This window comes from Chelon labrosus (assembly GCF_963514085.1).
Source record: "Chelon labrosus genome assembly, chromosome: 5".
Lineage (NCBI taxonomy): Eukaryota > Metazoa > Chordata > Actinopteri > Mugiliformes > Mugilidae > Chelon > Chelon labrosus.
In genome coordinates this window covers 31,531,726-31,544,105 of record NC_140341.1, presented here as the reverse complement: position 1 = coordinate 31,544,105, position 12,380 = coordinate 31,531,726, and the positions used below count along the sequence as shown (strand labels likewise).

The following is a 12,380-nucleotide window of genomic DNA, read 5'->3' as shown; positions in this document are numbered from 1 at the left end:
ATCACAGCAGTGTGAAACTGGCTGCAATAGTGTCTGATCATTGAGGACTGTGTTGGTTAAATGAAAACTAATAGCATTTTCACAAATATGTGTATATGTTTTGACTGAAGTGTGTATGTTTTGACTGAAGTGTGTCATTTTGCAAACAATCTAGGAATTCTGCAAATTGAGTGTGGTGTTTGGATAATTGTGATTATATTTTGAAAAAAAGAACCCGGTTTTCAAAATTGCGTGTAAACAATTGAAAAAAACTGTAATTAAATGTGGTAGGACTCAACTGAGCCGATTCAGTAGACGTCTAGATTCATGATTCTTGAGTCTTCTTTGGTGGCCGGTTCAATGAGCCGGATCCCGAATCTTTTTTTCCACCGCTATCAGTGACAGACTGATTCACCCTCGATGAAGGAAAGATACAGAAGGTCTTTCCTTCCTGCTGCTGTTAGGCTCCACAACCAACACTGTTAATATGCGCAATATATTTATTATTTATTATATCGCTGTCATTTATGCATGCTGTTGCAAACTGCAATTTAATAATAATAATACAATTTATTTATAGGCGCCTTTCAAAGCACCAAAGGTCACCGTACAAGTAAAACAGAGTTTAAAATACATAACAGACATCAAAAGCATTCCCCATTGTGGGACAAATAAAGTTTTTTCTTATTCTTATTCTTATTCTTATAAGAACAATAATGTGTCACATTTGGCTTTGATAATACACTATTGTACTGAAGATGCACTAAACTGGAAAACAGTAATAAACAGTAACAGTAACACTTTCTTATTTATTATTATTTATGGTGTGCTTGTAAAAAATCGGAAAGTTTCAGGTTTATTTTCCAGATTTTGAAGAATTTTTTTAGCATGTCCGCTAATTTCTTCTGAGATTTCTCCTATTTATTCTCAATTCTAGCGTTTAATCAAACGCTAGAATTGAGTGGATCATAAAACAATGGGGCGTGTTTTACAAATACGCATGTCATTTAAATTTTTTTTTGATTACAACCACTATAATGACTTCTGCGATGGACAGGCATATTTTTGATGGTAAAGATAAAGAGCTATGGCTAAAACTAATGAACTTTATTAAAAATCTCACAATTCTTAATTTTATCGTTTACATCAAAGTCTCATATGCACCCTCTTCTCGCGTTGTTTGTAAAAGGAATCTATTTGGTACAAACCAGCACCAACTAACTAACTGCTTTCGTTCTTAACTATTAACAGATCGGCAAATTATCATCTTACATTTGGTGCTGCAGTGTGCTAAGAAAAATGGTAATTGTAAGTATCTCGTGTAACGCGCATACCAAATGATTTTTATAGGTGTACCTCTTCCCCATGAAGGATAATGGAACTGGCCGAGAAAAAAGAGACCTGTAGTGTGCACGCTGACGTAGTATTGGGTCATTGTTGAAAGGGGGTAGAGCAGTGTAGTAAACAACTTGTGGGTTTTTTGTTTTATTTTTTTTTTTAAAATAGTGCTTTGTGCTTTATTGTTATTTGGATATAGATGCAGGGCATCTCAGTTTTCGGAATACTGCATCGTTATACGAGAGACAGGCAGTTAGATATTGACACACGAGTCGCATAACAAAGCATTTGGCCAGACTGCGCGCTAACACAGCTAACAGTTCCTTGTACTTATAGAGCCACATTAAGAAAATGCGATCAATGGGTTCGAAAGCATTTACGTGAAATCGAGGGATATGGTCATCTCCGTGTAGTTCGCCATACATAGCATACACTATATCAAGCTTAAGCTCAACTTACTGGCATTTGTAGGACACAAACATCACAGATTTTACTTGCAATTCCGGATACGGCAGTCTATTTGTACCGTTTTGTCTGACATTTCGGTCAATCGCATTGTTAAATGGTCGAGTGCATATCGGTTACATGACTACGTTTTTAACTAATGTTATGTGAAGAATGCAGCTGCCATTATGGCGATAATCGCGAGATGCACTACGCCAAAAGACTCGTATTTTGAAGCTAAAAGAAGGTAGCTAAGCACGAGCTAGCAAACATTAAGCGAAGTGTTTCTGAGGAGAGCTATCTAGCCAATACTGCTAGTGTTAGCTGCGAAGATAGTTACATTTCAACTCTTGCCTCCACTGAAACGCCTATCAATATAGTTCATTTAAATGTATGCCGACTATCTTAAGAAGCTGACCCTTTTACATTTCGTTAGAAACTATTATAAAAAAAACTTAGTGTGTGTAGTAGGGTACATATAGCATTTGGCCAACAGGCTAATTAGCTAGCTGACCGAAAGCTAACGCGAGAGCAGCCCATTGCAAAGTAAGGCAGGCACTTACAGCTACTAAGAGACGGGAAGAGCACGAGTGAGTGGTATTTTTTTTTCTTGAAACAATGGCAGCCCCTTCAAACGAGGCATTGTTTTTGATAAAGGATGTGAAGCCTGGGTCGAAAAATTTGAATATTGTATTCATCGTTTTGGAAATCGGTAAGTTGTTCTCTCCCTCAGAACATCAACTCTTGTTTTTTACTTAAAGTGACCAGTGGTAGTGTAATGGAGCATTGTGGTAAAGTAAGGTTAACTCACACTGCCTATTGCCATCAATAGGGACTTTGATTTATACAAACGTATGTAGAAAGTGTCCATGTACGAGTTGGTCATTTGACCCCGATTAGAGGTATTTTGAGTTGTACTTTACTCGCACTTAACTTTGTTCTCTTAGGACGAGTAACTAAAACGAAAGATGGCCATGAGGTGCGGTCATGCAAGGTGGCAGACAAGAGCGGGAGCATAGCCATCTCGGTATGGGACGAACTAGGCAGCCTCATTCAGCCCGGGGATATCATCAAGCTGACCAGAGGGTAAGAAACTAATGACAATAAAAAAAGAAAAGTACTTGTACTCATTTGATTTACTAATCAGTAGTGACAGGAAAACCGATGTTTGCTTAGATTTGCGACATATGATTTCTGTGTTAGCTATGCATCCATATGGAAAGGCTGTCTGACCCTATACACTGGAAGAGGAGGGGATCTTCAGAAGATCGGAGAGTGAGTAGCTGGCCACATTTTTGTTTATACTTGGGTAAAGTACTTGTCCCTGGTGGAATTCTGCTTGGCATGTCTCCCCTGCTGAAGTATCTAGGGCGTTTTGTGAAGTGTGCCAGTGACATGTTGGTTTGAAAGCATGGTTTAAGAAAACATTGAGTTAAATACAACCAAAATACAAGCAAATCGACAACTATTATTTTCTACTCAATCTTATCCTAATCACAAACCACGTTTATATTTACGTTATATTTACACTAGTCTTACTGTCATGAGCAGCTTCCTATGTTACATAAATACAAATTGGTCATCAAGCTAGTGAGTTATTCACTAATGCATTATAACTGAAACCTTTGTCACAACCACATACATGATTCCAGGCGTTAACATGTAAAAATTTGTCTTCCTAGATTTTGCATGGTGTATTCAGAAGTGCCCAATTTCAGTGAACCAAACCCCGAGTTGCTAGCCCAAGCCAACCAGCAGAACAAGTCTGTGAGTAGCACACATTCAAAGGTTGTCAACAAATGTGTCATCTCCAATGCAGTGGGTGCAGTGCATGGTCATAACACTTAGGTCACAATATTCTCACTTAGATCAGTGTTCTCAAATGAAATCCAATTATCTCCATCCATACTAATTTATTTATTACACATTTATTACACGTATTTGTGTTTAAGAATAGATTGTTTTATGTAAAACTTATTTAGCCTGTTTAACTGTACAGGCCACGGTACAGTTGCGTTAATGGAGACACTCTTCTGCTAACAGGGTAAGCCTGACCAGAACCAGAGGGGAAACTCTCCACCCAATCAGAATTCAGGTACACTTGCCCCACCAGGTCAGTATATTTTATTTCATGCAAATCACTGCAGAGCCAGCAGAGTTGAGCATGTTCTCTGGAATAGTAGCGGTAGAGATGGGCGGATGAAGCTTTGTGAAGCTTTTGGGGCTTCTCCCTGATTGTACCGAAAAAAGATTTAAAGCTTCAAAGCTTCAAAGCCTCAAGGACAGACACTACCAGTGATTTCTAGTGGTCATCTGCAATTATAGCAGCCACGGACTATAAATGATTCACACATCACATTGATTTCAGTTCCAACAAAAACAAAATCAGTCTTAAGCAGCTATGTCTTTGTTCTGAGAATCATTGTCATTGCCACACTTGAAAGTGTTACAAAACTTTTGAATGGATAGACAACTTTACTGAATGTGCTGTTACTACTTATTACATGAAACAAGGCTCAGACTGATATGACAGATTTTTGCTGTGAAGTGAGATCACAGGTATTTCAACATCAGTAGTAAGTGGTGTAATCAACGGCAGAATGCTGGTGTAATAGTTATTATCCTTACATTAACCGATTTATATTCTACAGAGCAAATTAAGGGAGTAGTAAGTATTCCAAAAACAGTATAATGCCCCTATTATTTAAAATATGAAATGCAACAATCTCATCTCTTGATTTTCTTGTCAACAGGTGGCATGTTTGAGCTTTTTCATAAAAGAAAATTTGACATACCAAAGTTGGTAAAGCACAGGCGTTGGTAATACCATTAACAATATCTCTGTTAGAAGAGATTTACTTAACAACCCTTTGCACTCATTGTCCACAATATTAGGACCATGAATCCAAAGCAGCTTAATGGAATCTATACAATTTTATTCCACGGCAGTGATTTACAAACTTCTATAAAAAAAGCTTAAGAAATAAGTTATTTTATCAGCTTTTCTCTGAGCACTTTCTTGTATTTCTCAACCCGCAGGGAACGGTGCCATGCAATCATTTGCTAACAACAACCCACCACCTGTTGCACCCCGAGACACTGCATTTGGGAATGTTGGGCGACCCAATGGCCGGTCACCTGGCAATGGAGGGCCTCCAGTTACTGCCACTACACCCCCAACAGCCACAAAGTCTTCAGTTACCATTAGCAACGGCAGGGACCCACGACGTGCCAAAAGATGAAATCAGGCTTAGGGGGCAATCATGTGGGTGAACTATAGATATCCCCATTCCCCCTGTCCCATCTTAATCTCTTTCCCCCCTTCATCACAGCCTGTATTGACTTTCAAAATCATGAATTGTGTTGGACTACCTGCATACTTTTATGCAGGCTAACACGGTTAAATGTGTTATTTGTTATGCGTAGTGCGAGTAGGCATAGCAGCACAGTATGATTATGATCTACCACTTGATGCACTATCAGGGCTTCTTGAACAGATCAGATCTGGTGGTTGAGCTATGGTCAGCCTCAGTCCTTGTCCTCTTTCTTTTTGCAACTTCCCACTTCTGTGCCAGTGTTACCTCCCCCATGCCCCAGCCTAACCTCCTCTCTTATGTTCTATGAAACTATACCCCCTACTTGAACACTTGATGCACTTTTTTCTCTTAATTTACATTGAGGTATGGCTGTCATGTAAAACCATAAATCATTTTCTGCTTTTTTTTTAGTGGCGAAGTCCTTAAGTCGAACTGAATGTCCAAGTGAAATTCGTCAAAGGGTCTTCCCTCTTAACCGAACTCTGTCCGTGAGACTGTGAATAGAAAGGTGTTAGTTTGGACTTTTTAATAGGTAGGGAGGCTGATATTATGCAGATTTTTCATAAATGTTTTTCTTTTTTGCCATCGATTACTTTTTATCGAAGTTTCACCACTTAAATACTGACAGGAAATGGTTCACCCATTAATCTTTAGAGCAATTATGCTGCCACATTTTGATTTTTGTAGTCTGTTTAGGAACTTACATTATTACTAATATCAATAAAATGTATATCATGTTTGGTAAACTGCCCTTAACCTGCATTGTATTGTAATATGGCAAATGCCCAGTCAAAAACTTACATGAGGACAGTATATGAATACAAGCTACCCAAGTTGCCCCTTTAGACCTAGACCTATTCTGCTGCCTATTCTATTAAGCTTCAAGTTTTGGGTTCTGTTCTATAGCACCATCTAGTGTTGGCCGAAGGAATGACATTTTTCTAATCAGATCCTAGTTACAGTATGTGCAGCAGGATTGTGGAGTTGTTGTTTTTTTTGTTTGTTTTTGTTTTTTCAATAAAACAAGTTGTGGTTAAATCACACCCTTGAACACAAGTAGAAGCAGGAATATTTTTATTGAACTTCCTTTGTCAGAGGAGTTAATACGTACTTTTCTGACAAAGTGTGTGCTTTAAGTGTTTCATTTTGAAGCAATGTATTGCATTCATCATATCCTAGTATTTATTCATATCCTCTGTTGCACCAACCACGTAAATGTTATGGCCTCTGGTTGTCGAAATTGCTCCATTTCACTTTTGACACACTTGCACTTCTTCTTTTTGTGTAGCAAGCAATGAGTAAAGACGCTTATGAAGTTAACCAGAGGGACATACGCATAACCTTTTAAGGGTGAGGGCTCTCTGGAGTTAGAAATGCACATGCCATGGTTAAGTTTATCATCTTAGATTCAAGCATTTAATCAGCATTCTAAAATTAATTCATCTTGTTCAGTGGAAATTCTCTGAAATGCTTGCATGTTTTATTTCGGCAGTATTTCAACCTTTTTTCAAAAAGCCCTCTCCTGACACAGCCATTTAAGATAGTTTCATCCCAATATTTAAATGTCACATTTTGGCCATTGTCTTGGGGGGTAAAACTCATTGTTTGATACAAGTCAGTCAGGTTTAAGGGTGGACCACAACACTGAGACAGCACTTTTTTGAATTCTTAATGTTATTTGTTTAGCAAGTAAAGGGTATAAATATTGCATTTACACTAGCCAAAAAAAAAAAAAAAAGTCGCCACCTGGATTTAACTAAGCAAATGGGTATGAGCCTACTGTTGGATAAATACTGCATGGGTCTGCATCTTGCAACAAGTTATTTAACCCCAATTGATGCAATGAGTAGCTTCTCAGTTCTTAAGCAACCATTTCTAAAGACACATCCTGTGGTTGTGGAAAAGATGTTTGTCTGTTTGAGAAGGGTCAAATCATTGGCATGCATCAAGCAGAGAAAACATCATAAGGAGATTGCAGAAACTAAAATTGGGTTAAGAACTGTCCAACACTTTATTAAAAATTGGAAGGATAGTGGGGAACCATCATCTTTGAAGAAGAAATGTGGTCAGAAAAAATCCTGATTGATCGTGATCACTTAAACGTTTGGTGAAATCAAATCGAAGAAAAACAACAGTAGAGCTCAGGGCTATGTTTAATAGTGAAAGTAAGAGCATTTCCACACGTACAATGTGAAGGGAACTCAAGGGATTGGGACTGAACAGCTGTGTAGCCTTAAGAAAACCACTAATCAGTGAGGCTAACTGAAAAAAAAAGTCTTCAATAGGGAGCATTAAGATTAGACTCTGGAGCAATGGAAGAAGGTGATGAGTTCAGATTTACCCTGTTCCAGAGTGATGGGGGCATCAGGGTAAGAAGAGAAGCACATGAAGTGATGCACCCTGGGATGCCGAAAAGGGGGGGTAAAGGAGACGGATTCTAGGGGCCCATGATTGAGGGGGGCCCAGAGAGGCCCCTAATGATGATGAAATTATAATACAGAAAAGATAATGACACTAAGTTATTAACTAACATATAATCACAAATGTTTTATTTTCAATGTCCTGGTAACAATAACTTTATTTGTTTTGGAAAACTCTGGATTTTTACATTTTACTGCTATATTAGTTAAATAATCAAACATTTATCAAGCTGTTCTTATTCAATAATAGTTGATCTCCCCTCTGTCAAAATGATGCATCATTGGTAATGGTAATGATAGTCAAAAATACCATTAAAATGCATAATTATATGTAAAATAGCATCAAAAAAATTTGCCGCTGTGTTGGGGGGCCCTGTAAAGATTCTTTTCATGGGGCCCAAAATCCCTAGCCATCATGCCTAGTGCCTACTGTAAAAGAGTGTGTTGGCAGTGCTATGATCTGGGTTTGATGCAGCTGGTCAGTTCGGCAACATTATGTGTCCAAATAATTAGGTCAGCTGACTTCCTGAATATACTGAATGACCAGGTTATTCCATCAATGGATTTTTTTTCTTCCATGATGAGTCATATTCCAAGATTTCATTCATTCATTCATTCATCTTCTGTACCCGCTTATTCCTGTCCAGGGTCGCGCGGGTCTGCTGGAGCCTATCCCAGCTGTCATCAGGCGAGAGGCGGGGGTAATGCCAGGATTCATGGGGCTCAAATTGTGAAAGAGTGGTTCAGGGAGCATGAGACATAATTTTCACACATGGATTAGTCACCACAGAGTCCAGACCTTAACCCCATTGAGAATCTTTGGGATGTGCTGGAGAAGGCTTTGTGCAGTGGTCAGACTCTCCATCATCAATACAAGATGTTGGTAAAAAATTAATGCAACACTGGGTGGAAATGAATCTTGTGACATTGCAGAAGCTTACTGAAACAATGCCACAGCGAATGCGTGCTGTAATCAAAGCTAAAGGCGAAATATTAGAGTGTGTGACCTTTTTTTTGGTGGCAACTTTTTTTTTTTTTTGGCCAGGCAGTGTATTTCTGCAGCTATTAATATAGATAGATTGTTGCACCCATGCATGGTCAGATAATTAGGAAATCAGGAAACTGGCTGCCCCCCTGTCTTTCAGTCCCTTTCCCTTTTGTCCTCCTCCCCCCAAGTGAGTGGTAGTTGAACAGTTTGATGGCACGGGGGAGAAAGGAGTTCCTCAGTCTATTTGTCCTGCACTTTGGGAGGAGCAGCCGCTCACTGAAGGTGCTTCTCTGGCTACTGATGGACGTGTGCAGAGGGTGGCTGGCATTGTCCAGGATACCCATTTTTTTAGTGTCCTTCTCTCTGCTCTTAGACAATCAACACAATGTGACTAAATCCAATCGTGCATTACAGGCATTAAAACGGTTATCACAGCCTTCTTCAGTTAAATCGCTTCTCTTCCAATGACAACATTTCCCCCACTTATATTATCTGTTCCTCTTCATTATAACCTAGTCCAAGAGTGTTAATTTAGGGTCTTACTTCTTGCACCTTAGTGATATTTAGAAGACAAAGTCCATTCAAGCTGCAAAGAACTAGAAAATGGAAAATGGTCATCCATGCTCTCATTTGATCCTGCTTAGATCACTGTAACTCACTGTTTTTTGTCTGGGTGGAATGCTACATTATGTACGTCCTGCTGAGGCATAGACTCTACTAGACTTCTGAAGGTGAGCTGTGGTATTTGGCACCAAGATATTACCAGCAGATCCTTTCAGTCCAGCAAGTTGCAAGTTGGGGCCTATGGAGGAAGATAAGACTTGTCTGTCAGCACATCCCATAGATACTTAATTGGATTGAGATATGAGGAATTTGGAAGGTACTGAAGTTGTTACGGTGTTCCTCAAACCACCACTGAAGCATTTTTGCTTTGTGGCAGGATGCACTATCCTGCTGAAAGACACCACTGCCATCAGGGAATAGCGTTTCGATGAAAGGGTGCACATGTTTTGGAATGACTGGAACCACTTAGGTAAGTGGCACATGTCAAAGTAACATCCACATGAAGGTAGGACCCAAGGTCTCCCAGCAGAATATTGCCCAAACCATTACATGCCCTCTGCCTGCTTGCCTTCTTCCAATAGTGGATGTGTTTCCCAGATAAGCGATGCACAAATATTCAGCCATCCACGTGATGTCAAAGAAAATTCATCGGACCAGTGATCCACTTCTAATGTTGACATGTCCATTGTAGGCAGTGGGCCGGTGTCAGCATGGACACCCTGACTGCCCTATACAACCTCATAATTTATTATGCTGTAGTACATTCACGTCTAAAAATATATATATATTTTGTCTACATTTATTTTACATCACATTGTATCTTTGTTTCTTTTTTGGATGTATACACTTGTAACTTATCTTTGAAAATTACTGAAAATGTGTTTTTTTCACAGTCTCACAGTACTCTAACTCCTATGTTCAAAACATGTTTATTTACTTCCACTACTGCTTATATTGAAAGCTTGTGACACTGGAAGTTGAAGCACATGAGAAGTGTGGCAGGAAATGTGATGCTAGACACCATGTGTCAACAAAGATGCATGTCATGAGCTGGGAACTTCCTCTCAGCAGCAGCGTTAAGTCAGAATGATATTTTACATTTCAGTCATAGAAGTTACATAGAGGCTTCTGCCTGGTGCTCAGTCAGATGTTGTAATTTATTCCTTTGAATGAATAATGACCATCAAAACGATATTTCTAAAAATGTATAGTCATATACATGTGATAAATTCTTTAATCTTTGTTTCTTCACGTATTTGTTTGTATAGTCCATCCATCCAGTGTTTATTTTTCTGTCATGAACCTCAAAAACCAATGGTTTCTCTTTCAACTTTGCATACAGTGTGACAAGCATATCTCATGACACCAGTGATTCAGACGATGGCTTGGGTTTGTTTGGGGGAAGCACTGAGGTTTAGGAAAAAATAACAAGAATTAAAAATAGCCAGCACAGATATGTAAACATAACTTCAGTTTAACTTTAAAAAAGATGAGAAAATAATGACAAAGGTATTTTAAAAATCATTAAACACAAGGTTAAAAGACAACTACATGCTTGCATCTACTACATACATCTAGATGGGATTGGAAACACCTTGTTTGAATTCTTGAGCAATTCAAAATCTGGGCGTATGGGGCAGTCAGAAAAATGGAGCTGATGGGAGGGGTATAAAGAAATACAATGCTTGTTCCTTGTTCCCTCATCACATTATCAGTGCCTGCCCTAAGAAGACAGCACAATGACTGGTGAGTTTTTCCATCTAAAGAATGACCTTTTGTTGTCCTTAACATCCAATTGAATTATGTAAGCAAATTAGGAAATGTGGTTTTATTTATTTGATGTGTTTTTCATTCTGATCTTTTCCATCAGATCCAAACCAACCTTTTTTGTCCCTTCCTGACTTTGGTTCTGTTTACGAAGAACTCAACTTCACTTACAATTACACCGAGTTTTTCTTAGACCCTGCCACGCAACCATGCAGCTCTGTGTCCATCCCAGATGCTGTAGCAGTTGTTGTCAGTGTATTTTACATCCTCATCTTTCTGTTGGCAATCCCTGGAAATCTGATAGTGGGGCTGGTGATTGGCTTTAGCAACCAGTCGCTACGTCCCTCTGACCTCTACCTCCTCCACCTGGCAGCTGCAGACCTCCTGCTGGCTATCACCCTCCCTTTCTGGGCCACCTCTGTTTTGAAGGGCTGGGTGTTTGGAGATGCCATGTGCAAAATCGTCACTGTCCTCCAAGAACTAAGCTTCTACTCTAGCATTCTCTTCCTGACTTGCATCAGTATGGACCGTTACATGGTGATCGTACGAGCTACGGAGGCCCGGAGGGCTAACTGGCATCTAGTCAGTTGGGGAGTTTGTGCCGCTGTCTGGGCTGTTGGAGCACTTCTGTCTTTGCCAGGGTTTGTCAATTCTTCCGTTTCCTCTTCAAACTCTAGTCACATAATGTGTGCTGAAAAATATGATCCCAGCACTGCTGATGAGTGGCGGCTGGCCACTAGAATTTTTCGACACGCTTTGGGTTTTGTTATCCCTTTGGCCATCATGCTGCCCTGTTATGGAATAACTATCAAGCGCCTCCTTCGCATCCGTGGGGGATTTCAGCGACAACGAGCCATGAGAGTGATCGTGTCTGTGGTGGTGGCCTTCCTGTTTTGTTGGACACCGTACCACATTGCAGTGATGGCAGACACCTTTTTCAGGACAAAGATAGTGCCCTACCAGTGCCCAGCGAGGATGGCAGTGGATAAAGCCATGTTTGCAACCCAAAGTCTGGGCCTGCTTCACAGCTGTGTAAACCCAGTGATGTATGCTTTTGTGGGTGAGAAATTTAGAAAAAGGCTGCTGCAGATGATGAGGAAAATGGGCATCCTAGAGAGAGCATCGGTGTCGAGAAGCAGCAGGTCTTCACTGTCGTCAGAAATCACCTCCACATTCATGTGAGAATGCTTAAAGACATATCAACAGTTATGATAAATCCATCACATCAGAATTTTGCTGTATTAACTGAAGCGCAGGACAGCTAAGGCAGTTTTGATAGCTCTCACCTGTACCTTTAGCCTACTTTTAGCCTGCACCAATGACTTATTGAACCAAAGATTTTTTTAAATTTTAAAATACAATGCAGCATCTTATTTTAAAAATATATATGAATATCCTCTGTGATCCTCTGCTGCGTTCAGTGTTGTAACTAACCGAGAAACGAGTTTTATCAGTAAAGGTTTATTTTCCCTTCAGGAAAGATAGGCCTACAGCTTACTTCGCCCAAAGCCCAGATTTCCCATTTTCTCGGCGATACTTAAAGGCACCATGTATCTGCCGATC

At 39.7% G+C, this 12,380-nt stretch overlaps 2 protein-coding genes across 4 annotated transcripts; both read left to right on the top strand.

Moving 5' to 3' along the window:
• The first annotated feature begins 578 nt into the window (after nucleotides 1-578).
• LOC311487940 (SOSS complex subunit B2-like) lies at nucleotides 579-6,134 on the top strand. Of its 3 annotated transcripts, XM_084544385.1 has the most exons (7): nucleotides 579-2,473; nucleotides 2,709-2,847; nucleotides 2,965-3,036; nucleotides 3,444-3,528; nucleotides 3,805-3,874; nucleotides 4,801-5,026; nucleotides 5,490-6,134. In XM_084544385.1, exons 1-6 carry the CDS (start codon nucleotides 2,380-2,382, stop codon nucleotides 5,001-5,003), a joined length of 663 nt encoding a protein of 220 aa, XP_084400511.1. In that variant the 5' UTR covers nucleotides 579-2,379; the 3' UTR covers nucleotides 5,004-5,026; nucleotides 5,490-6,134. The 3 variants fall into 3 exon arrangements, with proteins under 3 accessions (XP_084400511.1, XP_084400512.1, XP_084400510.1); XM_084544386.1 differs by having other exon boundaries at nucleotides 3,805-3,856; nucleotides 4,801-6,134; XM_084544384.1 differs by having other exon boundaries at nucleotides 4,801-6,134.
• Nucleotides 6,135-10,789: 4,655 nt separating this feature from the next.
• LOC311488055 (C-X-C chemokine receptor type 1-like) lies at nucleotides 10,790-12,104 on the top strand (the record flags this gene model as incomplete). Its single annotated transcript, XM_084544558.1, has 2 exons — nucleotides 10,790-10,796; nucleotides 10,921-12,104. 2 exons carry the CDS (start codon nucleotides 10,790-10,792, stop codon nucleotides 11,997-11,999), a joined length of 1,086 nt encoding a protein of 361 aa, XP_084400684.1. The 3' UTR covers nucleotides 12,000-12,104.
• Between the last annotated feature and the right edge of the window lie 276 nt (nucleotides 12,105-12,380).

Bases quoted from the DNA above. Each gene is read 5' to 3' on its own strand.
- LOC311487940 (XM_084544385.1), top strand. From the start codon at position 2,380: ATGGCAGCCCCTTCAAACGAGGCATTGTTTTTGATAAAGGATGTGAAG. The intron at 2,848-2,964 runs GTAAGAAACTAA...TTTCTGTGTTAG, and splicing joins ATCATCAAGCTGACCAGAGG to CTATGCATCCATATGGAAAG. The intron at 3,037-3,443 runs GTGAGTAGCTGG...TTGTCTTCCTAG, and splicing joins GATCTTCAGAAGATCGGAGA to ATTTTGCATGGTGTATTCAG.